The sequence below is a fragment of the Schistocerca nitens genome, chromosome 2 (assembly GCF_023898315.1).
Source record: "Schistocerca nitens isolate TAMUIC-IGC-003100 chromosome 2, iqSchNite1.1, whole genome shotgun sequence".
Lineage (NCBI taxonomy): Eukaryota > Metazoa > Arthropoda > Insecta > Orthoptera > Acrididae > Schistocerca > Schistocerca nitens.
This window is the reverse complement of record NC_064615.1, coordinates 638,674,876-638,702,502: the sequence shown is the minus strand read 5'-3', so window position 1 is coordinate 638,702,502 and position 27,627 is coordinate 638,674,876. Positions and strand designations below refer to the sequence as shown.

At 43.6% G+C, this 27,627-nt stretch overlaps 1 protein-coding gene across 1 annotated transcript in view; it reads right to left on the bottom strand.

Annotated features, from left to right (window-relative positions):
* Window positions 1-539: 539 nt before the first annotated feature.
* LOC126234534 (brachyurin-like) overlaps window positions 540-27,627 on the bottom strand; it is a 41,443-nt gene continuing 14,355 nt past the window's right edge. The window contains exons 3-7 of the mRNA XM_049943230.1: window positions 16,047-16,194; window positions 9,839-10,011; window positions 4,749-4,847; window positions 4,448-4,587; window positions 540-875 (exon numbers count right to left, since the gene is read on the bottom strand). Coding sequence (XP_049799187.1) covers window positions 696-875; window positions 4,448-4,587; window positions 4,749-4,847; window positions 9,839-10,011; window positions 16,047-16,194 — 740 coding nt within the window. The 3' untranslated portion in view covers window positions 540-695. The remainder of the gene's footprint in view (window positions 876-4,447; window positions 4,588-4,748; window positions 4,848-9,838; window positions 10,012-16,046; window positions 16,195-27,627) is intronic.

Sequence of the window (27,627 nt, the reverse complement as noted above, 5' to 3'; positions counted from 1 at the left end):
GGGGACGGGACCGAGGCTGGAACGAGACCGGCCGACGTGCCGTTGCGGGAAAGAGACCGACCGTTTACCGTTCCCGGGAAATATAAGTAGAAAGCCGCGACCGAAGTGAACTTTGAAAGACAGTTCCCTAGAATTCGTTCCTCGCTCGTTCCGTTCATCTTGGTGAACCGTTTCTTTGGACCCGTTAGTCCGCGAACGAGCCATCTCTAGTCTAAAAAATACCGCATATCATTAAATAATATTTATTGTTTTGCACTAATGTGAAACTGAAGCAATCGCATTTTGAGTTTTTGGTACATGCCTATAATATTTACATGTCACCAACTTTGGTAATAACGGTGTTTGTACAGCTAGTAGCTCTGTTGTGAGGACTGTCTTAATTTGTTTGACAGCAGCCTAGAAAGTCGAAAGTGGGTTTACAACAAAACATAAGTATTATTGTAGAATTTTGATACTTTGTATTTCTTCGCACGCGAAGGTCTAGTTATAGCTTGTGATGTAATTGCATACTGTGGATGTTGGTAATGGTATACAACTGATTGCTTTATGCAACTTATATGCGTCTTTATTGATTGCTGGTTTATATCCTCAGTATACATTGTCACATCATAATTAAGCTACGGTTAACAGGGAGCGTCGTGGCGTTCTAGAAATGAGAAATAGTGCGCTGCGGCCCCTCCCGCCCGCAGACAGGCTCACTGCCGGCGGCCGTCGTGGATGGAGTTCTCGTTGATCCAGTCGAGGTAGGTGGTGACGCGCGCGTAGCCCGCCGGAAAGCCCAGCGAGCAGCCGTCGTCCGACACGAACGACACGACGCCCACCTCCGTCCACTGGCCGTCCGCCTCCTGGACCACCAGCGGGCCGCCGCTGTCGCCCTGCGCACGAGACGCGGTCAGCGTGAGCCGAGTGGCAACGACCAGACGAAAACTTAGCACACTCCAGTAATACGGGGGCTATTGGGAAAGTAAGCCCGATTGGTCGCGGAATGGAAACCACAGTGAATATCAAAAGTGTTTTGTTTGCAACAGGTAGCTACATCTTCCAGTTTCTGATCGACACAGTCGTCGCTCCGACTTACATATTTGTCGTAGCGTTGTACGAACTTTCCAGTACCCTCGTCAGAGAACGCAGTCTCTCTTGCTTTCCGACAATTTTCTATGCTGGAAATGCAGCTCATTGTGAAGCGATGAAAATCAGAGGGAGCCGCGTACGGGCTAAACGGTGGGTGATCAAACACTGACCATCGAAAACGCTGCAGGAGGATCCTCATTGCTCCTGCGGTGTGCGGCCAACAAATGTCGTGAAGAAGAAACTGCATGACTGTTACATTAGGTGGGGCTGCACGAAATCAGGCGATATCTCCTGCTAGGCATCGATACTTGGCGGGAGACAATGTTTTCTAGGTTTCTTTTCGCGCTTACTGTGCGCTTAGAACTGAGAACAGCGATGTAACGGTATGTGCAGGCATACTACATCTACATCTACATACATACTCTGCAATCCACCATACGGTGCGTGGCGGACGGTACCTCGTACCACAACTAGCATCTTCTCTCCCTGTTCCACTCCCAAGCAGAACGGGGGAAACATGACTGCCTATATGCCACTGTACGAGCCCTAATCTCTCTTATCTTATCTTTGTGGTCTTTCCGCGAAATATAAGTTGGCGGCAGTAAAATTGTACTGCAGTCAGCCTCAAATGCTGGTTCTCTAAATTTCCTCAGTAGCGATTCACGAAAGAACGCCTCCTTTCCTCTATAGACTCCCACCCGAGGTCCTGAAACATTTCCGTAACACTCGCTTGATGATCAAACCTACCAGTAAGAAATCTAGCCTCTGAATTGCTTCTATGTCCTCCCACTAGAGACACTGCCCAAAACATCTCTGCAAATCTTCATCCGATTTTGAGAGTGATTTCGATTTCGCGACCGGTCGTTCCTTAGTTTCCGAACAGCCCCCCCCCTCCCCCCCCCCCCCAGCCACAATGCAGCAGCTAAACTTTCTTTCCTCTGGCATTTCGTAACATAACATGACGCTTTTAGCTTTTCGACAAATCTCACAAGACGTCGGTGTTGCTTACAAGACCAAATTAGAGCAGTTGTTTCACTTTAAATATGTACAATGATCAATAGTTCGGCACAAGTTAAATAAAGGAGAAGATTCCGTAGCTTGAAGTGATTGACTTGTTCCTCGCCGTGATTCGATGCAGTTCCACAAGTGCGGACGTGATATCGAACCTCTTCTAGGTCGCCTTTAGTTTCCGCATTCATTATGGAGTTAAACCTGATGAGACATTTCTCATTCTGATTCTGACATTTACACTCCAGACTGGGGGCTGGTACTTCATCACCTTAATGCAATGGGACGGAGTCGTGTATGCAATTTACCTGCAAATCACGAAAAATTGTTATTTTAACTGTTTGTGTGTTGTATTCCTGAGCTGAGCATTGGAATGTCGACAAGCAGTCACATAAACTGTGAGAGAAACCAGTTGCAAACCACAACCAGAATAGTCAGTGAAGAAGATTGATTCATTCATCGTGCTCTGGATTCCCTATCTGAAAGGAAAACCTTCAAGTATGTAGAAGGAGTCAAGGTATCCATTAATCCTAGCACTACCAAAGCATTCTCTATAGCAAAATTCGTTGGTTGTTGTTGACTCATATTAACAACATATTTTTAGAGAGATATTGGTTCGTAAGTAGGGTCTAGAACCTGAAATATATTTTAGCACACTATTAGCAATATGAAAGCACTTTCAATAATGTGTGTTACCGAAGAGGGGTTACTTAACGCCCACTATAAAAAATATAAAAATGCAAAATTCGTTAATTATTGTTGACTTTTACTCAAAACATAGTTTTAAAGGGATGTAGATGTGTAAATGTGTTCCTGAAACTGAAAATGTTGAATGTGACAGTCATTGGGAAAAGTGACATCTACTGCTACTGGGTTAAGTTGACTCAAAAATCTGGTAGAAGAATTCATTAAAAACAATAAATATTTTTTTCAAAATCTTAAAATATAACGGAATTGAATAGATTACAATAGGTGGGCGTAAAATACCCTCCCCACGCACTTGGTATTGCGAAGGTTAACAAAAGACAATCAAGACATAGAAACTAGAATCTGTTAACTTTATTAACAATGAACTATTACTATTCATGCTTACGCCAGTGGAGCTTCATCAAATAAATTAGAGAGAAAATTAGAGAAAGTTCCCATTTTGGAAAGAGATGCTGCTTCTGCACTTGTATTACATAGCTACTATTTATCTCCTGAGTATAGCTTAATATTTACTTGGTTACATATGATTTTTTTTTACTTACATCTGCAAATAATAGTTCTGTTTAGATGTTACTGTCGCAACTATGCGAGGAACACTGTTACTTGCCTCGTAGCTAGAAGATCGTTTCACTCCTTGGTTCTAGATACTCAGATAATTTGTAGAAAGAATAGCTAATGAGGTATGTCTCTGATTTTCTTTTGAATTGGTTGGGATTCCCAGTTTTTTTATATATAAGCTTGTTGAATAGCTTTATGCTAGAGAACATAATCCCATTCTGAACCGAAAAAAAAAAACCAGAGACTATATTAAATCGTTTTTGTGTCTGATGATTGTGTAGATGACAGTAAATAGAAGCTCGTAGTTAAGTTGAAACATTTTTTGTTGGTGTTAGGAACAAAAACCGTCAATGAGTAGGTATATTTTGAAGTGAATAAGAACTGAAAGAACCTTAAAAATGTTTCTGTTGGAAGTGTGGTCAGCTGTACACAGCAGTCTTACTGCTCGTTTCTGGTGACTAAACACTTTACTTGCTTTAGGTGCACTGCGTGAGAAGATAATTTTATAGAACAACAAATCGTGATAAAATTCGTTAGAAGCCAACATTCTTGTCTTTACGAAAACACAATGACAGATGCTTCTAAGGGTAAAACATGCTGAACTGAGGTTTTTGATTAGTGTACGTCAAGGCTGAATCTCGAGGATCATTGCTTAGTGCTTCACTTTGTGTATTACCATTAAAGTCTGCTTCTGTGCCAGAGGTTCATTCTTGCTTGTCTGAAATTGCATAATATGAGACTTTTTGAGATTAAGACAAACTGTTAGCTGTGAATAGCTTGCAGGAGTCTTCAGCTATCGTCTGAAGAGTAGTTGCTAAGGTTGTGTCTGGATCCTTGGTTGATAGTCTTATGTCATCAGTAAGCGTTACAAATTTTGAACCACAAGTAATGTCAGACTAGTCGCAGCTGTGTAAACTGGCGCACCTATAGAAATGTGCAAGGTGGATGGCGTCGTTGATCCGGCGTGCGGATTTGATTCGATTGAGGCTCATCTCTTTGTCTCGCAAGCTAGCAACCTCGCTCTGCTCTAAACGAGCAGGTAAATGGCTCCCAGATTTTCGAATTCTGTACTAATAAGAAGTAAACGTGAACTCTTACTTACATTGCAAGGACTCTCGTTGGTAGCCCCCTTGGTGCAGATGTGGTCGTTGCTTATGGCGCCCGGAAAAGCAGCCTCGCACTCGGAGTTCTCGATGATGGTCAGTTCAGTGAACTGCAGCGTGGGGCTCACTGAGTCGCTTTCTGCACAACAGAGAGACGAAAGTAAGACACATTTTAGTAGTTACAATTTCTAGATGGCTGCTACGTTTACGTATGATTTGCTGTCGTCAAAGGTCAGATTGCTTCGGCTAAGGTAAGGGCAGCTGTTTACCCCGGAAACGTGCAGCCAGTCGATCACTCACCGTCAGACAGCTTTCCCCAGCCGCTGAGCACCGCCGTCAGGCCGGCGAACGTGTCGTTCACCTGAGATGCAGACGGCAGCCGAATGACGTTTATTACGTCTGCAAGTAAACAAACACACAACTATACTTCGTTTTTGTTTGTAAGAAGTGTGTCACATAGTTGCAATGGTGAAGGAAAAAAAAAGAAATCTTGACAATTTGATAAGTGTGAGAAGTAGTGCGAAGTTCTTTCCACACTAATGCTTGTTTACTTCCACAACACAGCCTGCTCAGTTACGGTTGTCACTGGGAGATGATGCTGTAGCAGCCACAGCTATCCGTATTCGTTACGGGGGGGGGGGGGGGGGATGTGTCTAAAGTTGGTCAAGAACGCTGAATTTTTCTTTTTTTTTTGCAAGCATTTATTTGTGTAGTACACTAGAAATATTGTCTCCAATTTTCAGATTTTATTTCGTGCTACGTATGATGTAAAAACCATCTGGTTTCAACCAAAACGTAGTGCCACGCCCCCTTTTCTAAGCGAGTCTGTCTTGTTTGCGATATTTTGTTATTTCCTTCCATCAGAGAACAAATCTGCAGATTGCGGAAGTCTGTGGTGCGATTACTTACAATTTATTAAAGAAATGCACACATTGTGGAACACAAGACACAAACGAAAGCTTTAATATTCTCATTTATAAGAAATGCCGAAAAGCAACATTTCGTTCGTCTACTGTTGTTAAAATTTCCTCATATGATACTTCTCTGGTGGTCAGTTATGGCAGCACTGGAAGAGTCGGAACACTTACGAGACTAGGATTCGATGCAGGTTGCTTCACTGAAAAGGTATTGAAGATTGATGATGTGCGAATTCCTACTTCTGAAATCTCAGTGAAAGATATTGACAAAGGGCACGTCAGAAGGATCAGACTAGAAGAAAAGAGTTACATGAAGACCTAAAAGGCCATGTGTTATGGCCAACATTAAGATACTAATTTCTGGCATAAATACTAATAAAATATTTTTTCTGCATTTCTCGCAACTTTAATTTTCCATTTCATAAGGAATATTTTCTCCTGAACTATTGCCGATAACAAGGTGAACTTCGCTAAATACTTGTTATGTGCTAGAACACAACCTCCTGTGGTACAAAATTTTCAAAGTGCATTACTGTCTAATTTATTTAAATTTTTGTGAAACAAATGTTGTTGTACATCACAAACTTAAAATTTTTTTTGGGAGAGATCTAAGACTGATATTAAAGAACGGGTACACAGATTTGTTTCTCTAATTACCAAGTAACATTTGAGAAAATGTTCCTCGTGAGATAGCGTGTGTTCCAAAAGGTCCAGCAACGTCCTGATCAAATTATTTGACAAAAAATTGGAAAAAAAGCCAATAACATAATGAGAACATGTGCAAAGTTTAGTTCAATTTTCTCTCAAACAGTCCAAGTTACATTATCGTATATGTACCCGTGTATATTTTTCATATAACAGATTTAGTGGCTGGGTGTCTTAAGGGTATCCCTGACTGTGAATGTTAATCAATCACATTGATGATAGCTATTACGAAAGTTGAACTTTTTACATTTAACAAGCTAATTCAAGCGAAATTCTCTACCCACTCGAAGGAAATTTAACCTATCGATGTAAAACGTAGCTATTCTGATAGGACCAAAGTTAGACAGTTTTTTCATAGTGTGTAACTTCTTCGGAAATAAAATTTTCGGCTTCATTCTTTTGTTCATTCACGAATAGTTTGGATAATGAATGTATCTTACTTTATTTGAAAGCGAAGTAGAGGATCGGATATTGTTCAATGGAGGGAAATAAGGTATTCATGTACTATTTGCTATATAGAGCTGACCGTAGTGGACGAGCGGTTCTAGGCGCTTCAGTCCGGAACCACGCGGCTGTTACGGTCGCAGGTTCGAGTCCTGCCTCGGGCATGGATGTGTGTGATGTCCTTAAGTTAGTTAAGTTTTAGTTCTAAGTCTAGGGGACTGATGACCTCAGATGTTAAGTCCCGTAGTGCGTAGAGCCATTTGAGCTATTTTGCTATATAGAAATCTTCGAATTCGTCCCCTTTTGGTGGGCAGGAAATGAACAAACACTATACCTCGCAAAACCAGCTAAAAGACCTGACGGGTTTCCACAGCATGACTTGAACAGAGGTACCGGATGCTGAACCGACACGTCCGCTTAAGACTTACTTTTCGAGCACAGCGCTGACACAGCTTAGGTCTGCTGCATTATAGTTTGTCATGCAGTCATCAGAAGACGCTAACGAAATAAGTATTCTTAAAGCTTGAAAGGTATGTGCTGAGATTCGATCAGGATAGAGCCGGTGAAAAATGTCGATAGTTCCCAACCGCAAGGTTGGACGAGTAGTACATCTTCGAGTAGTAAGACCTTTGACACCTAACAGAGCTAGGTGCACGCGGTAAAAGTTTGAGTAGTGGTGAGGAGATGCGCAGAGACAGTAGACGTGTTTCGAGTCGGAGCTAGATGCCTGCAGGAGGCAGCCGGGTCGTGACAGCATCAAAGTAAGAATTGGCGCTACGCACATAATAAGCTACACTCCTGGAAATTGAAATAAGAACACCGTGAATTCATTGTCCCAGGAAGGGGAAACTTTATTGACACATTCCTGGGGTCAGATACATCACATGATCACACTGACAGAACCACAGGCACATAGACACAGGCAACAGAGCATGCACAATGTCCGCACTAGTACAGTGTATATCCACCTTTCGCAGCAATGCAGGCTGCTATTCTCCCATGGAGACGATCGTAGAGATGCTGGATGTAGTCCTGTGGAACGGCTTGCCATGCCATTTCCACCTGGCGCCTCAGTTGGACCAGCGTTCGTGCTGGACGTGCAGACCGCGTGAGACGACGCTTCATCCAGTCCCAAACATGCTCAATGGGGGACAGGTCCGGAGATCTTGCTGGCCAGGGTAGTTGACTTACACCTTCTAGAGCACGTTGGGTGGCACGGGATACATGCGGACGTGCATTGTCCTGTTGGAACAGCAAGTTCCCTTGCCGGTCTAGGAATGGTAGAACGATGGGTTCGATGACGGTTTGGATGTACCGTGCACTATTCAGTGTCCCCTCGACGATCACCAGTGGTGTACGGCCAGTGTAGGAGATCGCTCCCCACACCATGATGCCGGGTGTTGGCCCTGTGTGCCTCGGTCGTATGCAGTCCTGATTGTGGCGCTCACCTGCACGGCGCCAAACACGCATACGACCATCATTGGCACCAAGGCAGAAGCGACTCTCATCGCTGAAGACGACACGTCTCCATTCGTCCCTCCATTCACGCCTGTCGCGACACCACTGGAGGCGGGCTGCACGATGTTGGGGCGTGAGCGGAAGACGGCCTAACGGTGTGCGGGACCGTAGCCCAGCTTCATGGAGACGGTTGCGAATGGTCCTCGCCGATACCCCAGGAGCAACAGTGTCCCTAATTTGCTGGGAAGTGGCGGTGCGGTCCCCTACGGCACTGCGTAGGATCCTACGGTCTTGGCGTGCATCCGTGCGTCGCTGCGGTCCGGTCCCAGGTCGACGGCACGTGCACCTTCCGCCGACCACTGGCGACAACATCGATGTACTGTGGAGACCTCACGCCCCACGTGTTGAGCAATTCGGCGGTACGTCCACCCGGCCTCCCGCATGCCCACTATACGCCCTCGCTCAAAGTCCGTCAACTGCACATACGGTTCACGTCCACGCTGTCGCGGCATGCTACCAGTGTTAAAGACTGCGATGGAGCTCCGTATGCCACGGCAAACTGGCTGACACTGACGGCGGCGGTGCACAAATGCTGCGCAGCTAGCGCCATTCGACGGCCAACACCGCGCGCGGTTCCTGGTGTGTCCGCTGTGCCGTGCGTGTGATCATTGCTTGTACAGCCCTCTCGCAGTGTCCGGAGCAAGTATGGTGGGTCTGACACACCGGTGTCAATGTGTTCTTTTTTCCATTTCCAGGAGTGTATATATTGAGCGGAACTCGGCATATACCTGGGGAAACTAGAAAGAATAATTAATAAAATAGGTTTTCTTTGGTTAAATAATGTCTAAAAGCTAGATAGAAATCCCATTGTTGATGCAATAAGCGTTTTGTGAAACTTTCTCGTAAATCCATGCTATGGAAGTTTTTTTTAGTTTTTCACATGTGCCTTTAAAGTTTGAACAATAAATATTTTTTAGATAAAATTAGAGTTTCATCTCACACCTTATGTCGTTCTCCGCATCCTGTGCTTGATGGCTCTGAGCACTATGGGACTTAACTTCTGAGGTCATCAGTCCCCTAGAACTTAGAACTACTTAAACCTAACTAACCTAAGGACATCACACACATCCATGCCCGAGGCAGGATTCGAACCTGCGACCGTAGCGGTCTCGCGGTTCCAGACTGTAGCGCCTAGAAACGCTCGGCCACTCTGGCCGGCCATCCTGTGCTTGCATTGAACCAAAAGGTACATTAAAGTTCCCATGAGTAAAGCTAATAATTTCACTTATGAAAGTAAAATAATCTATATGCCATTGCACAGTTGGCAAATTATTCAGATCAGGACAGAATTTTTATTAGGTAACAAACAGGCCCAAAATGAGTAAAGTTATCTAGAATGACAATTTTATGCCATTGCACTACGGCTGAGTTGAATATATGTTTTATTATCGGCTAAACGGGAAGGAGTGCACGAGCTAAGTCCACAGACGCAGTCAGATGCAGGTGGGTGACTTTCATTTATTTTTACCACTAAACTTTCATGCAGTCAGATGTGTATTTTGAGTATTAATTTTCCAACAATATTTTCATGCAGTCAGATAAAGTTCAGTTCAGTTAAATACGCTGTCAGATGCAAGTTTTATTAAAGACTAAAGCAGTCGCATGCAGTTCAGTCTAGTTTAAATAAGGAATTTTATTAACAACACTTTCAAGCTATAAGCAGCTGTATCATCATTTTCAGTAACCCTAGTAGCTTAGCCAGCTTATTACATCAATAAAACAACCCGCAAATATTATCCGAGTCTGGGCCAACGAAAAAATTAGTGCCTAATTGTTGACAGGTGTAACGCAAGTTGTAAGCCTTACCGTTTGGCATGACCATCTCGGAAAGATGGACGACCGCGACGTCGTTGTCGGTGGTACTGCCGTCCGACCAGTAGTCGGGGTGGACGATGGCGTGGTTTGACGTTACTGTGACAGCTCCTTCGGCGTTTTGAGCGGACGACAGCGTTCCGAGGGATATGGCGAAATCCGTGACCCTGTGGACAAACGTCACGTTATACCAAATACGTGAATAAAGAACGAAAGAAAGCACTGCGAAATTGTTGTGATCATTCGTCTTTTATCTTATCCAGTGATGAAATGTAGTGAATGGAACTGAATGTCATCTCCGGATCTACTGGAGAGAATATAAATGGAATACGAAACTGTTAGAGCGACTTCAAGTGATACGGAGTCACCGAATAATGGGTTAAATTGTCATAGATCATAAATGGCGCACATTTTTGCGACAACCGACTTTCCTTGATGTGATGAGCAAGGGGAGAGGTGGAGATGGTCAGAACGTTAGTTTTATGGTAGCAGAAAACAAAGATAAAAGAAGTTACGAGAAAACGTCTTTATTGTTCTAAGTTTACGTTATGTTCGTATATGGACCAACTTGTGTTACAGAGCGATGGGCTAGTGACACATTCTGATTTTATGCACTACTAGGTTAGCCCCCACTGCTTCACTCGCGTAGACTCTGTTGTTTGCACAGATTTTTTGTATTTTTTATCGAATTTTTATTGTGTTCACAAATTGCAACACCTTCCAAAATTTTTCTCACTAATTAAGGCCATACAAACATGATTGTTTCCGAATGGTTTTTGTTAATCAAGCCTTTTCCGTTCTCGTGCTGATATTCCCATAGAAACTTTTTTCACCTCTAATACGTATTTCTTTATATCTAACTGAAAAGTGAAATACCATTTTAGTACATTTACTCTTAACTTTTTTTAATATAATGAAACGCTTTATTTAAAAATTTCATCCCCTTCGGAGTTGAGTTACCAAAACGAGGTGAAACGCGTGTTTTTTATTTCTAACAGAGCAGCTAAATAAAAATTTTCATAAATTTAGCTCTGAAAGTTCTTTCATAATGAAATAATTTCATAAAACTTTTCATCCCCTATTTTGACCCCCTTCGGAATTGAATTTCCAAAGAGAGTGAAACACCTATCTTTTTATTTCTAAAAAAAAGCCAAATACCAATTTTCATAGATTTAGCTTTAAAAATGCTTTAACAATGAAATATAAAACGTTTCATCCTCTGTTTCATCAGCTTAGGGATTGAATTTCCAAAACCAATAAACCACGTATTATTATTCGTAACCGAGATATCATATGCGAGTTTTGGTTGATGTATCTTAAAATACTTTAGTAGTTCTTTAACTAACGAATTACTTTAAAAAATCTTCGTCCACTAATGCACCCCCACAGGGATTAAATTTCCGAAAATAGTGAATCACGTATTTTTTTATCTCTGACTGAGAAACCAGATACCAATTTTTGTTGGTCCAGTTTCAAAACTGTCTTCGTAGCGACGTATCCTCTTTTACCCCTTAGGGGTGGAATTTCGAAACATCCCTTCTTGAACGACGCCTACTCTATGAGATCAACACCTACAAATTTCATGTTTCTGTCCTTAGTGGTTTGGGCTGGGCGATGATGAGGCAGTCAGTCTAGACATTGCCTTTTATATACATAGGGGTCCAAAAATGTATTCACTTTTTAAAAGTCCATAACTTGCAAACTAATTGACGGAGTTGTCTCATTTTTGGTGAAAGTGTAGCTTAAAGTCCAACTTAAAGATATCACTGTAGGTGTTCGAAATGGTCACCATTAACATCCACACACAAACGATGCCGCCGAACTGCAGCACGAACTACTGACTGCAACGTGTTCAGTTGGGTATTTGCACATGAATGTACGATGGATTCTCGAAGTTCATCCAATGTGCGTGGCTTTTGTCTATAAACGACGTCCTTTAGTGTTCCTCACAGGAAAAAGTCCAGAGGAGTTAGGTCTGGGGAACGTGGTGGATACTCCACAGCACCTCTACGGCCTACCCATCTTCCTGGTAGATTTTCGCCGAGATACGCCCTAACACGATTTTGGTAGTGGGCTGGGGCACCATCTTGTTGAAAGTAAACTCTTCCGTCTCCATACAAGTCTCGGATGGCAGGTAAAATGGATGTCTGAAGCTTCTGAAGGAACACCTCACTGGTAACTGTGCCGTCAAAGAAGTCGGAGTAAGAAAGCTATCGGAAGTAGACTATCACACACCAAGAAAGCTTTCATCAGTAAATGAACCTTATAGGTTTTAAAGAGTGAGTTTGTTTAGTATGCGATATAAATTTCACCTTGACACGTCTACCCGTTCCTGAGAAAGAGAGATCTTAACAGACGGACGGACAAAGACAGTCGGATAACAAATGACTTTTTTCGTGTGATATAATTATAAATTAACAATTTCCGTTTTTTCCCGTTACTCGTACTATGAATCCTTTCTTCTTGCAAAATGTTACGATTCTAGGCCAACGATAACCACCCTATATTTTGATTAATGAGTTTGCAAGTGAGAATGTGACATAAATGGGTGATGTATTGATTTAATTGATTTAAAGCTTAAGGTTTTTACACCGCCAAGGACTATAGATCTCAGCGTGTGGCATAAATGTCAACTTGATACGTCTAGGGGTTCCTGAGAGGAAGGGATCCGTCTGTTAAGATGAATGGACAGACATCCGGACAACAAATAAGAAACAAATATTTTTTCTTTGTGGTATAGTTACCAATTCACGATTTTCGGATTTCTTTCTTCACTTTTAACCTACCGCGGTGGCCGAGCGGTGATAGGCGTTCCAGTCCGGAACCGAACTGCTGCTACGGTCGCAGGTTCGAATCCTGCCTCGGCATGGATGTATGTGATGTCCTTAGGTTTAAAAAGTTCTAAGTCTAGGGGACTGATGACCTCAGATGTTAATTCCCATAGTGCTCAGAGCCATTTGAACCAATCTTCACTTTTGCCGTGATACCTTGCTTCCTGCCAAATTTCATAATTCTAGGCCAAGGGGAAGTACTTTACAGGTTTTGATGAATGAGTTTGCGAGTATTAAAACACGTGACATACATGGCCGTATCTTTTGATAGGGTTGACTTAGAAACTTGCGTTTATTACGACGACAAGGGACTATGTACCTTAGTATGTGACATAAATTTTCACTCGATAAGCTACCCGTTTCTGAGGAAAAGGGTCTTAACGGACAGATGGACAGACGGACAGTTAGATAATAAATGTGAAAACCTTTTTGTTTGGGTGATATAACTACAAACCCACCATTTCGGTTTGTTCCTGTAACTGTACGGTGAAAAACCACTGCTTGCCGAATTTCATGATTCTAGGTCAATGAGAAGTAGCTAGGTTTTGATGAATGAGTTATCAAGTATCAAAATACACTACTGGCCATTAAAATTGCTACACCACGAAATTGACGCGCTACAGTCGCGAAATTTAACCGACAAGAAGAAGATTCTGTGATATGCAAATGATTAGCTTTTCAGAGCATTCACACAAGGTTGGCGCCGGTGGCGACACCTACAACGTGCTGACATGAGGAACGTTTACATCCGATTTATCATGCACAAACAGCAGTTGACCGGCGTTGCCTGGTGAAACGTTGTTGTGATACCTCGTGTAAGGAGGGGAAATGCGCACCATCACGTTCCCGACTTTGATAAAGGTCGGATTGTAGCCTATCGCGATTGCGGTTTACCGTATCGCGACATTGCTGCTCGCGTTGGTCGATATCCAATGACTGTTAGCAGAATATGGAATCGGTAGGTTCAGGAGGGTAATACGGAACGCCGTGCTGGATCCCAACGGCCTCGTGTCACTAGCAGTCGAGATGACAGTCATCTTATCCGCATGGCTGTAACGGATCGTGCAGCCACGTCTCGATCCCTGAGTCAACAGATGGGGAAGTTTGCAAGACGACAACCATCTGCACGATCAGTTCGACGACGTTTGCAGCAGCATGGACAATCAGCTCGGAGACCATGGCTGCGGCTACCCTTGACGCTGCATCACAGAAAGGAACGCCTGTGATGGTGTACTCAACGACGAACCTGGGTGCACGAATGGCAAAACGTCATTTTTTCGGATGAATCCAGGTTCTGTTTACAGCATCATGATGGTCGCATCCGTGTTTGGTGACATCGTGGTGAACGCACATTGGAAGCGCGTATTCATCATCGCCATACTGGCGTATCACCCGACGTGATGGTATGGGGTGCCGTTGGTTACACGTCTCGGTCACCTCTTGTTCGACTGCTGCCCTGGCCAGCACATTCTGCAGATCTTTCACCAATTGAAAACGTCTGGTCAATGGTGGCCGAGGAACTGGCTCGTCACAATAGGCGAGTCACTACTCTTGATGAACTGTGGTATCGTGTTAAAGCTGCATGGGCCGCTGTACGTGTACACGCCATCCAAGCTCTGTGTGTCTATATGCCCAGGCGTATCAAGGCCGTTATTACGGTCAGAGATGGTTGTTCGGCATTTCTTCTTGGTGTAGCAATTTTAATGGCCAGTAATGTATTTGACATAAATGGCCGTATCTTTTGATTGTATTGACTTAGAAGTTTCAATTTCTTACACCGCCAAGGGACTGTGGACCTCAGTATGTGGCATAAATGTCGACTCGGTCCCTCTTCCCGTTCCTGAGAAAAAAGATTTGTAGCTGTCGGACAGAAATACAGACAAATAGACGGACAATAAAGCTGTCCTATAAGGCTTCCGCTTTTACCGACTGAAGCACGGAAGTTAACAAATCAAATATGGATTGGGGAAGTGGTACGGGGAAGATGAAGAAGACCCTTAAGTCCAAGGCTAATTAATCTGTACCTGTAAGGACCAATAGAGGGGAAAACAGCAGGGGCAGACAAAGACTCGAAAATTCAAAATGTATTTTGGAAAATGTTCGGCCTGTTAGATAGGTATGGAGACCCTAGCACAAGATGGAAAATTGTGTTGGTCGGCTGAAGACTGCTGACTGAAAGATTGCTGACTAAAAAAATCCTGTTGTTGTTATGGTCTTTAGTCCTGAGACTGGTTTGATGCAGCTCTCCATGCTACTCTATCCTGTGCAATCTTCTTCATCTCCCAGTACCTACTGCAGCCTACATCCTTCTGAATCTGCTTAGTGTATTCATGTCTTGGTCTCCCTCTACGATTTTTACCCTCCACGCTGCCCTCCAGTACAAAATTGATGGTCCCTTGTGCCTCAGAACATGTCCCACAAACCGATCCCATCTTCTAGTCAAGTTGTGCCACGAACTCCTCTTCTCCCCAATTCTATTGAATACCTCCTCATTAGTTATGTGATCTACCCATCTAATCTTCAGCATTCTTCTGAAGCACCACATTTCGAAAGTTTCTATTCTCTTCTTGTCTAAACTATTTGTCGTCCATGTTTCACTTCCATACATGGCTACACTCCATATAAATACTTTCAGAAACGACTTCCTGACACTTAAATCAAAACTCGATGTTAACAAATTTCCCTTCTTCAGAAACGCTTTCCTTGACATTGCCAGTCTACATTTTATATCCTCTCTACTTCGACCATTATAAGTTATTTTGCTCCCCAAATAGCAAAACTCCTTTACCACTTTAAGTGTCTCATTTCCTAATCTAATTCCCTCAGCATCACCCGATTTTATACGACTACATTCCGTTATCCTCGTTTTGCTTCTGTGATGTTCATCTTATACCCTCCTTACAAGACACTGTCCATTCCGTTCAACTGCTCTTCCAAGTCCTTTGCTGTCTCTGACAGAATTACAATGTCATCGGCGAACCTCAAAGATTTTATTTCTTCTCGATGGATTTCAATAGCTACTCCGAACTTTTCTTTTGTTTCCTTTACTGCTTGCTCAATATACAGATTGAATAACATCGGGGAGAGGCTACAACCCTGTCTCACTCCCTTCCCAACCACTGCTTCCCTTTCATGTCCCTCGACTCTTATAACTGCCATCTGGTTTCTGTACAAATTGTAAATAGCCTTTCGGTCCTGTATTTTACCCCTGCCACCTTCAGAATTTGAAAGAGAGTATTCCAGTAAAAAAAAAAAAAAATCCTAAGAAAAAAAATAAAGGTTCTGAAAGGAATCTCAGAAAAGAAAAATAAATCTCAAACTTACTTTACAGGAAGGGGTGGTTCATTAGAAAGAGTGAAGTGCAGACGTACCCGTCGGCGCAGTGTGCCGCGGTGAGCACGCAGTGGTGCGTGATGAGCGAGCCGCCGCAGAAGCTGCGCCCGTCCAGCCGCACGGCGGCCTGCCACGGGAACTGGCCCAGGCTGGCGTCGCTGCCGCTGATGATGCGCGTGTCCTCGTCTGCAACGGGCAGAGAGAGGCCACTGTTGCAGGAGTCTTTCACTTCAGTGTACACAATCTAGGTAATGTGGAGTTGAACCATGGAGGTAGAATAAGGGGAGACGGCGCTACAGACTTAACGCTGTACGTCGTTTTAAAGCCAGTGGGCGGGGCCCGCCGCCATCTTGGATCCCCCAAAACATTAGCAGACAAGTGTTTACAGTTGCTTCTTGTTCGTTATTTCTGTCTTGTGCACGCGATATTCATTTTATATAGTAAAAGTTACACTGAAACTTCCTGGCAGATTAAAACTGTGTGCCCGACCGAGACTCGAACTCGGGACCTTTGTCTTTCGCGGGTAAATGCTCTACCATCTGAGCTACCAAAGCACGACTCACGCCCGGTACTCACAGCTTTCCTTCTGCCAGTATCTGGTCTCCTACCTTCCAAACTTTACAGAAGCTCTCCTGCGAAGAGTGAAAGAGTGAGGAGTGAAAATATCATTCTGGAAACATCCCCCAGGCTGTGGCTAAGCCATGTCTCCGCTATATCCTTTCTTTCAGGAGTGCTAGTTCTGCAAGGTTCGCAGGAGAGCTTCTGTAAAGTTTGGAAGGTAGGAGACGAGGTACTGGCAGAAGTAAAGCTGTGAGTACCGGGCGTGAGTCGTGCTTCGGCAGCTCAGATGGTAGAGCACTTGCCAGCGAAAGGCAAAGGTCCCGAGTTCGAGTCTCGGTCGCGCACATAGTTTTAATCTGCCAGGAAGTTTCATATCAGCGCACACTCCGCTGCAGAGTGAAACTCTCATTCTGAAAAGTTACACTGTTTTAATGAACAACACAGCATAAGAAACGCAACTTCAGACGTTTTTCTGGTCTTAAATGCGTATTAGATACAGCAATACGACACGAAAATATTACGCTTCTGGCCTCAGTACTGTAATTCCTTTTTGTTCATACACTTCGAATAATCGAGACGAGAAGTATGTGCTATGAAAACCGTGCTTTCGTAATCCATTTCTATTCACTTTCATTGTGTTTGTGTCGACAACTGATAAAGCCAGAACTCCAAAAGCAATGATTGATAGTTTAAAGGCACCGATTTGTATTCGCTGCATTTTCAAGTCAAATGCAAATTTTAAATGTTCAAGTTTGCAAGAAACTTACCTTATTTCCTATGGAGTCCCCTAGATGTATGCAGGGATGATATAAACAAGCCAGCTGTCATGTCAACAAAGTGAAAGATTCGTTAAATTACGAAGGAAAAGAACTTAATTTAAGACTGTCAGGCACACTGTAGTTTACACATGTGCTTTGTTCTTAAATTCTACCTACCAAGTGACATTCAGTGCGGCAAATAACAGCAGTTTACAGGGTAACAGGACAGCACAGTGATCAATGTAATGATGTAAATAGCCTGCACTTAGATATGGAACTTTGCTTTAACAAATATGCAACCCTTTAAGTACTTATAATTCAACCACTGTAACAGGTGTTCCACACATTTTACTGAAGATTTAATTAACTACATGTAGTTACATTACTTTTATATTAAATTATCGAATTTTAAAACACTAGTCCCCATATCCAGGATATTTTTGCCAGGACTTTTCAGTTACTTGCGAATCACCAAACACTGAAAACCAAGTGTATTGCTCACCTCCACAGAGCTCTTCGCGTTGGACTGACAGGAAATCTAAAGTCAAATCACAGAAATAAAACCATACTGTAAAACTTTACAGTGCATAAGAATTTCAAGTGTATATAAGAAAATAGCTCTTAAATAAGTCCACGTACGAATGAAATGAGATTTGTTTAAACTTTAGACTGCAATCAGAACGATTAGTACACCCGTAAGCGACGCAAGCCGGCATTTTTTATCAAAACACTTTACGACTTCACGGAATCGAAACACCAGAAGCGAATGTTTTGGGGTAGCTAACATGGCGGATCTTCACTTGGGTCGGCTTCAAGTTTGTGACGTCATAACAACTCGTCTTATTTTTACCTCCATGAATTGAACACTAGGTGTCACGAGTGATGGAGCCACCAGTATAAAAGGAGGCGGGGGGTATCGTGAAGCCAGCAGAAAAACAGTTACGGCAGAATGGGTCGCGCTGAAGAGCCCAGTGACTTCGAACGTGGGCTACTCATTTGATGCTACCTGAGTAACGAAAATGTCATACCTTTTAAAGCTACTAAAGTCACCGAGCGGGATAGTGCAGTAGTTGGCACACTGGACTCGCACTCGGAAGGACGACGTTCAAACCCGCGTCCGGGCATCCTGATTTAGGTTTCCCGTGATTCCCCTAAATTTATTAAGGGAAATTTCTGAATGGTTCCTTCGGAAGGGGACGGCCGCATTCCTTCTCCATCCTTCCCTAATCCGAGTTTGTGCTCCGTCTCTAATGATATCATTGTCACGGACGTTAAACACTAATCTCCTCCTCCTCCTGCAGCTGCAGAAAGTCATCTGCTGGTGATGTGACTGTCAAGTGGAAATGTGGAGAAACAACCACAGCAGAACCAAGACTATGCAGATCTCTTGTGCTGACGAACAGGGACCGTGGAGCATTGCAGAGGGTGGTTGTAAAAAAAAAAAAAAAAAAAAAAAAAAAAAAAAAAAAAAAAAAAAAAAAACATGAAATTTGCGGAGGGAGTCATTCGTGATTTACAAAGTGTCACCATTAATCCACTTAGCACAGTGACTGTGCATGGGGCGAATGGGGTACTGTGGTATCTATAGTTCCGATGCCACAGCGTAGGTTGGCACTACAAGAGCGGAAGACCTTCGCCGACGACAGCGCCCTCCTCTAGCCGACGCAGTGCAGCTCAACGAGCGCCGCTCTTTTTCGTCCAGTTCATGAAGAGCAGACGGCCGAGAACCATCGCTTTAGCCTAACTAGCTATTGAGGCTTTCTTATCTGGACTTTGGCTGCACACCTACGTGCTCACCTGTACCAAGCTACGTATTGAAGTGTATAATTCGGGTTGGACTATAGTAAAACCACTTTTACTCTACTTGCAGTACCGACGTGCTTTACCTCACCTGCTCCTACTCGCTTTCTTTCATTAGGCCTCTTTGTCAGATATCACCCCCCTCACCCCCCCTTCCTCCCCCCCTTCTGCCCTTGGCTGTGGTGTGTCATCTTCGTGCCGATTTCTTAGTGCGGTGTTTCCAGTGATTAAGTGTTGTAGTGTTGTGCGTCTTTTCCGAAGTGTTGCGAACGGACATCATACTGTCGCTGGGTGTGATTTTTATCTCTCTTGGAACAGAAACCAGACTGTCGCCGTGTTTTTTAATTGTCTGTCTACTGTTTTCCCCGTCTGCTTACTGTGTATTTTATTGTCATCGCCCACCATTTGTTTTATGTTTTAACTTTCCACAATTTTCCGCTGTTTTACAATTTACGTCACCGTTTTATTGCCTGCTTTTATTGTTTCTTATCTTATGTTTTAAAAATTCTGTCGGCTGAAGAGCAGCGTACTAAGCCGCTGCCAACCCGCCCCCTTGGGGAGGGGGGGGGAGGGGGGATGGAAAATCAATGAAGGAAAAAAAAATCTGATTTCAGGAGCAGACCCACGCGCCGCCTTCTAGGCGGGATACAAAATGTACAATAGTCGAAAAGCTCCCACAAGTCATGCATTTCTGTAGTCAGTACTAAACGACAGTTAAAGTAGTGTAAAGAACGATGCCATTGGACAGGGAGTGACTGTAAACTAGTGGTATGCAGTGATGAATTACCTTATATCCAGTGCCAATCCGACGGAAGGTTTTGGGTTTGGCGAATGCCTCGAGAAGGTTACCTGCGATCATGTCGAAGCTTTGGAATGACAGCGTTCCAACTCACAAAATCGAATAAACTGATTTGTTAGTGTGACAATGTTGTACCTGATTTCTGCTACAGGCAGAACGTGCACACGCTTCATTCTGTGGAGATATAGCTGAGCGAGAAGAACGCCGAAGTCCCAGCTGATATCACTTTGTTTGATTAGTTGGGATGGCAATTTTTCTCTTTGACAGTTGGAACTTAATTTCTAATTATTATTTTTCTTGGAAGTAATGATAAAGTTGAGTGTTTGTATAATTATTAGTTTTCATAAACCAAATCTTACTATCGTAACAAACATTAGGATTTAAACAGAGGAAGTATCTACCATGTAAATTGTTCATTTTTGGAAGAAAAAGCAAGGAAAAGGAAATTTGGTCTTATAAATTGACTGAAAAAACTAGGGTTGAGGTAAGTGCGTGACATCTTGAGGAGCATGATCAGATACCAGAATGAGATTTTCACTCTGCAGCGGAGTGTGCGCTGATATGGAACTTTCTGATAGATTAAAATTGTGTGCCGGACCGAGACTCGAACTCGGTACATTTGCTTTTCGTAGGCAAGGGCTCTACCGACCTTTTTTCCGTTAATTCTATTTTTTCGGGATGGACGTACCATAACGCTTATTCAAGTGCGTTGATCCATTAACTCAGTTTTTTTTTTTTATTACGGAGGGCAGCTAAACTCTCTGACCGGTGAGCTACCGTGCCGCATTCCGACTGAGATAACCAAACACGGCTCACGCCCCGTCCTCACAGCTTCACTTCCGCCAGTACCTCGTCTCCTACCTTCCAAACTTCACAGAAGCTCTCCTGCTAATCTTGCAGAACTAGCTCTTCTGGAAGAAAGGACACATGATTTAGCCACAGCCTGGGGGATGATTTTCACTCTGCAGCGAAGTGTGCGCTGATATGAAAGTTCCTGACAGATTAAAACTGTATGCCGGACCGAGACTCGACCTCGGGACCTTTGCCTTTCGCGGTCTTGTGCTCTACCATCTGAGCTACCCAAGCACGACTCAGAAGCCGGTGGAGCGCTTGCCCGCGAAAGACAAAAGGTCCCGATTTCGGGTCTCGGTCCGGCAAGCAATTTTAATCTGCCAGGAAGTTTCATGATCAGATACCGATTTCTTGTAGTTTTCAGAGGTTGTTTGCAACATCAGTTTTACAAAGAATGATCTAGGGGGAAGGTTAACACAGTTATGTTGAACTTTTATTACAGTACTATTCTAAATATTCTTTACAGTCCATTGTGACAAACGTTGGCCAGTACCATATCAAAAAACCATTACTGTACGTATAGAAACAATTGAATAATGAGTTAATGAAACTTTGACATAAATTTACACCAAACGAATTAAGTGTTAGTTGACACCTTGTCCTTCCAAATGGTCGACGTGTAGTGCCAACGGTGAAGTACGGAGGAAGCGTGTTGCGGTATGGGGATGCTTCTCGTAGTAGGTGTGGTCCCCATATTTCGCTTCAGGAAAAGTTAAATACTGAAGGATATCAACTCATTTTGCAGCACTGTGTAGTGCGTACAGCAGAGGAACAGTTCAGAAACGATGATGATTTGTGTCACCCTATCATAAATCAGCATTTGTGAGGCCATAGTTTATGGAGGATAACATTGCTGAAATGGACTAACCTGCCCTGAGTCCCGATCTGACCACAGAGGAACACCTCTGGCAAAAGTCAGAATGTCGACTTCGCTCCAGACCCCAGCGTCCTACATTCCTACCTTCTTTGGTTTCGGCTCTCGAGAGAAAGAAAGGGCTGCCATTCCTCCTCAAACACGATGCATTCATCTACAGCAGTGCTTAATGCTGAGCTTCTTAGTGTCAAAACTTTTATGCTTTATAATTTTGAGTTTCAATTATGCTGACATTCTGTTATTAATGCTGGGTTGCAAAATATTAAGTTTTGAAAAATGACATATTTTGCTTTTGCTAATCCTTTCAATTGAAGTGTTCAGAACAATTTTATGGTTTACTGTATAGTGTCAGTTATAATTCTCTACTAATTACTTTGTTACTATTTTTCGAGGCGTGACACTATGCACGTCTTTATCACTGTAATCAGTATAAAATATATTACTCAGACATTTTTCTGTCTTGATTATGGTTTATTTCCTGAGATTCGTAAAGAATTTCCGTGTTGATTCTTATTTGTGACACTATTTTATAAATATGAATATTATACGCATTTTTTTCTTACATGCAACTAGAAATGAACAGCAAAGAATGATATAATTTGCAATTGTATGCCAATAGTTTCTTAAAATCTGCAGACTATATGCTCAAAGACAATTTCCCGTGCATAGCTGTACACATGCGGCGCAATTGAAAACAGCTGTATGTACGTCTAATTTCTGGATATGTATTCTGAGGTTTGTTTTCCTGTTGTTTTTATAGTCAGTTATAATTGTTGTTGTCACTACCACTATTACACGATTAGTAAAATAGAGGGTATAACAAAAACGTACGACACAAATTGCAGGACACATTCCTCACACGTAGACGAAGAATGCTACAGCCTGAGCTCAGTTCTACTGAGCACGTCCATTCTCCATGAGTAGTCGAAGACGACTGAACTACGCTGCCGGAAAAAATTAGTACACCTGGAAAGACGACGTCGATTTCGATCCGCTGACGGCATATGCCATGTGGGGGATAGTATATGTACTGATAATAGTTCAACATGTCTACCAACAGATAGTGTGATGGTGTAGCTACCAGAACGCCATCTGTATCTACCCTTCAATAGGGAATGCTCGCAGACAGAAGGCTCAATGTGTTGCAAATGTGTGAAGCAAGAAGGCAACCATGCCACGGAGACACACTCGTGCTTCCTACAGCCAACTAGGACAGTTTGAAAGGGTTCAAATAGCAGCCTTCCGAGTAGCAGGATAGTCCTTTCTGAGAACTGCCGTACTAGTTGGACGTGCTCCGTCAGGTGTCCGCCGATGCTGGTATCAGCAATCACCTGAACATTCCCACACCCGTAGAGGACATTCTGGACGTCTGCGCAGCACAGATGCCCGCCAGAATCGTCGTATCGTTAGGGCAGCAGTGGCAGATCGTGCAGCTGTCACAGCTCAGATAAGACGGCTTGTGAGCCCAGACGTATCAACACGACCTGTTGTGAACCGGTTATTAGCAGTAGGACTACGACAAGCCTACCTTTAGCCCGTCTTCCACTCACGTCAAGGCATCGACGTGCACGCCTCGACTGGTGCCGTCAGAGGATTACTTGGGAGGTGGAATGTCACTCCGTGGTCTTCAACGATGAAGCTGATTGTGCCTGCACGCAAGTGATGGTGGTTTGCGCGTACGTCGTACACATGATGAGCGCTGTCTCGTAGAGTCCATTCGTCCAAGACGCACTGACTTTATGGTCTGGGGTGTGATAAGCTACAACTCTCGTTCACCTTTGTTTTTTTCTAGAGGGGACACTAAAGAGTGCTCGGTACGTGCAGAATGTTGTTAGACCCGTTCTTCTGCCGTTCTTGCAACAGGAAAGCGATGTGTTGTTCCTGCAGGATAATGCTCGCCCACACGCTGCCTGTGAAACTCGACGTGCTCCGCAAGATCTGCAGCAACTTGCCTGGCCAGCACGATCTCCTGACTTGTCTCTAGCCGGGCACCTGTGGGACATGGTGCGATGCGAAGACACTCGTGCTACTTGTCAACCAACAACTCTTACAGAACTTCGTGAACAAGACGAGCAGGAATACCGTATTCCAGGACAGTATTCGCCATATGTACGATCGACCGGATGCCAGAGTGAACGCCTACATTGCCAGCCGTGGATGCTACACCTGATACTAACAAAGATGTTTCAGCATGATGCGACGGCCTTGCCGCAGTGGATACACCGGTTCCCGTCAGATCACCTAAGTTAAGCGCTGTCGGGCGTGGCCGACACTTGGAGGGGTGACCATCCGGGCCGCCATGCGCTGTTGCCAGTTTTCAGGGTGCACTCAGCCTCGTGATGCCAATTGAGGAGCTACTCGACCGAATAGTAGCGGCTCCGGTCAAAGAAAACCATCGTAACGACCGGGAGAGCGCTGTGCTGACCACACGCCCCTCCTATCCGCATCCTTAGCTGAGGATGACACGGCCGTCGGATGGTCCCGATGGGACGCTTGTGGCCTGAAGACAGGGTGCTTTTCTCCGGCATTGGTCGATACTTGGTTCCTAAGAACCGCTTGTGCTGTTGATCTGTAAATGTAATCATTTCATATACCCCATAAGCACTGTTGCAATAATAAATCTTGAGTGAATTGCAAACCTGTAAAAGGCCGTACTAACTTTTTCTGGTACTGTATTATGGAGCAGGAGGCCTGTGAATGCTTTCAGCGTACCATAGAGTCCATTAAACGACATGCTGCTGCCGCCATCAGCATAACAGGGGTTATTACACGTTGTTCAGTAGACATGTGTAATTCAACTGCTCTTGAGTGCATATCGTCAAAGCAGAGTTTCCTTTTCGTAGCCAGAAGGCTTTGTCAACACTGTGGAAGAAGCTGGCTGTCCCAGGACGCAGCGAGCATCGTAATAAGGCCGCCAGGTATGTGAGAACGGAGACAAGGGATTACATTGCTTTGTTGGTATCCATGTGTCCAGCGGGAACTCCGGCCATCACGCTGTTTCGCCACCCAGGGGCTGAGCGCTGCTTCTCTGTTTCATGTGAGGAGTAGCATTCTTGTTCCGGACCGGTGTAACGCTTTGTGGTATAAATTAATCGCAGATAATTGTTGGACATCCAACTGCCTCGTCAGTTGTTGTCCCGAGTCACAGCCACTGCAGTAATCGCCTTAACTACTACAGCCTTCCAGGATGACAACAGACATGTCGACAAGGCTCCATGCTTATGTTCCTGGTTTGTCGGAAATTCAGGAACCCTGTCGCAACTAGAGTACCCCACTGAATCGTCCAGTATTAATCCTATGGATACTGCTCTATTTGCAGTAGCGGGTGGAACATCTCCGCAGTTTGATAGCCCTGTGGCAATAATGTCTTGAGCCGTATATGTCATACGTGAAGAGACTTTTCAATTCTCTTAATCGCCGAATGGAGGGCAGTACCAACTTCCGAACACGCCCTTTACGTGATTCGACTCCATACTAGAAACCCCACTACCACCAGACAGTTTCCGCCCTTATGGACTGTGACAATAACGGTTACCGTTTCTCCTCCATACCAGTTTGCCTCGAGAATCATTATGTAGATACAGGTGTGATGGTTATTCGAATGTTTTTGTTGCATTCCATTGGAAGATTGGTCTCAGCGTAAGATAACAGGTTTCGTTGTTATTCTGCACACAGCACTTAAATATGACAGGTTGTTTTGCAACTACAATGGATCTTAAGACGTTCGGAATATGAACGAAACTGGTTATCATTGTAAAGATAAACGCGACGATAATAGACTGTAGTAAAAATATTACTTAGTTGTAGTAGATTTATCTGCTCTTGACATCAAGTCAGCGATCTTCCATGTAAGTGGGATTCATCTGTGAAGTTCTATACCCCTCCCTACAGCTGTACGGAATACGACACAGAGTTCTGCTTTCAGCGGCTGCGACTCGAGGGATAGCTTCAAACTAGCGCTGTTGATACAATATCGATATATTGACGATCTTTCCAGAACTATCGATATAGGTCGGCGACAGAATTTTCATCGATATACGGATATATCGATAGGAAACAGCAAAGTCCAGTCCCGATATTTTTATTTTATATTATTATTTTTTGCAATTTTCTGTTAATATTTGGAAATGTTCTTTTGAAATTGTAGTAGAACATAATTTTACTTTCACTGTGCCAAGAAGTCTTACTACTTTTTGAGTTTTCATCTCGTACAGTCTTCCTCTTTGACAGTTGGAAGCAATGTTAGGTGGCAGAAAGAAGAAGTCCGATTGCACTGGGAGGATGGTGGTGATGAATGGCATAACAAGATTTTCGATGTGAAGAAACAGCACACCAGTTACGCTAAAAAACAATTTTAATGCAATTAGTGTGCTACTTCTTCAGATCAGCATCCTTCAAAACAGTTGTTGAGAATGAAAAAAATCTAAATGCCAGGACTGGTCTTTGCTGTGGTCGGAGACGTGCAAGGGGACCAACAGAAACTGCACCACACAATTTTAACACTGCAACTGCTAGGTCCTGCAGAAATGGATACACAGGGAATTCGACATGATGTGTTCCGAACAAATTCGATTTGTGACGAAACCGAATGACAGACCTATCGGACACCTTTTATTGTGCCCCTTACATGCAGTTGCCGTTATTAGCAAAGTGGATGCCGCCAAGCGTGAACCAGCATCGTTTTCTTTTGAATTCTTCCTCCAATGGAGATAAGCAGGATGATGTGGAGAATATCTAATAATAAATCAGTACTTAAATACACAGCTTTAAAACCGGGAGTATTTTTACAAAGTGCAGCCGATATTCTCATTGGCCGGTACGTATATATTTTTTCCGTCGACACCGATATATCGATTACTTTCTCCGATATACGGAGGGTCGCTAATGATGTTATTTAAAAACGATATATCAGATTCCTGGTATTTTTAAAAATAATAACAGTCCTACTTCGATCAAATCATGTGGGGCTGGCCGCTGGCGCCGGCCGCGGTGGCCGAGCGGTTCTAGGTGCTCAGTCCGGAAACGCGCGACTGCTACGGTCGCAGGTTCGAATCCTGCCTTGGGCATGGATGTGTATGATGTCCTTAGGTTAGTTAGGTTTAAGTAGTTCTAAGTTCTAGAGGACTGATGACCACAGATGTTAAGTCCCATAGTGCTCAGAGCCATTTTTTTGGCCCCTGGCATGTACAGGAAATAAATATGCCTTCCTGCAGCTAAATGAGTGGTTCGTAGCTTGTCATTCGAACCACTGTACTCCGCTTCTCAAATACAACTTGAACCTGCACTTTGAATCGGTAATCTGATTGTGTTTGTTAAGTTTGAGACAATTTTGTCTTTGTTCGTCGGTACTCATCTGATGTGACGTTACATGCAGACGTAACGTTCGCTCCTTACCACCCTAATACGTTATTCGACCATCGACACAGCGTCGATCTTAATTTCCATACTCTATGTTCTTCGCGGCAGTGACTCGCCTCGTTTGCGTCAGTCTATGACTCAAAAACTACAGACTTTTTTTCCTGCCTTAAGACATCTGTTTACTTCTCCCAACAAAACAAGGCTATAGTGCCGACTTTGTGATATTACGTAGCCAACTTCAGCAAGAGGTTACACATCGATAGCAAGAGCAGTGTAAACGTAAGTGCGAAATCTATAGTACTAGACGGCTAAACCGGTTCACGGCGCAGCATGCCAATTGCGGGTTGCCTCTCTAGTGGCTTCCAGGGACCACAAAAAATATGATTTTCAGTATTTCATATAACTATTGGTAATTTTTGAGAACATTTCTTTTGGAGAACAGCGATTATTTTTATTGCTTGAAAATGAACATGAATAGTCACAACCGCAAGAAACTTCTTTTTTTGTGGGGTTACCGGGTTCGGTCTGTTTCAGACTTGCCACGATGATGGTAGCCGGAGGCGGTAGAAGGAGCAGGGGCTATGTCTCCTCGAACGCTATCTGCATGCACTTGGCGT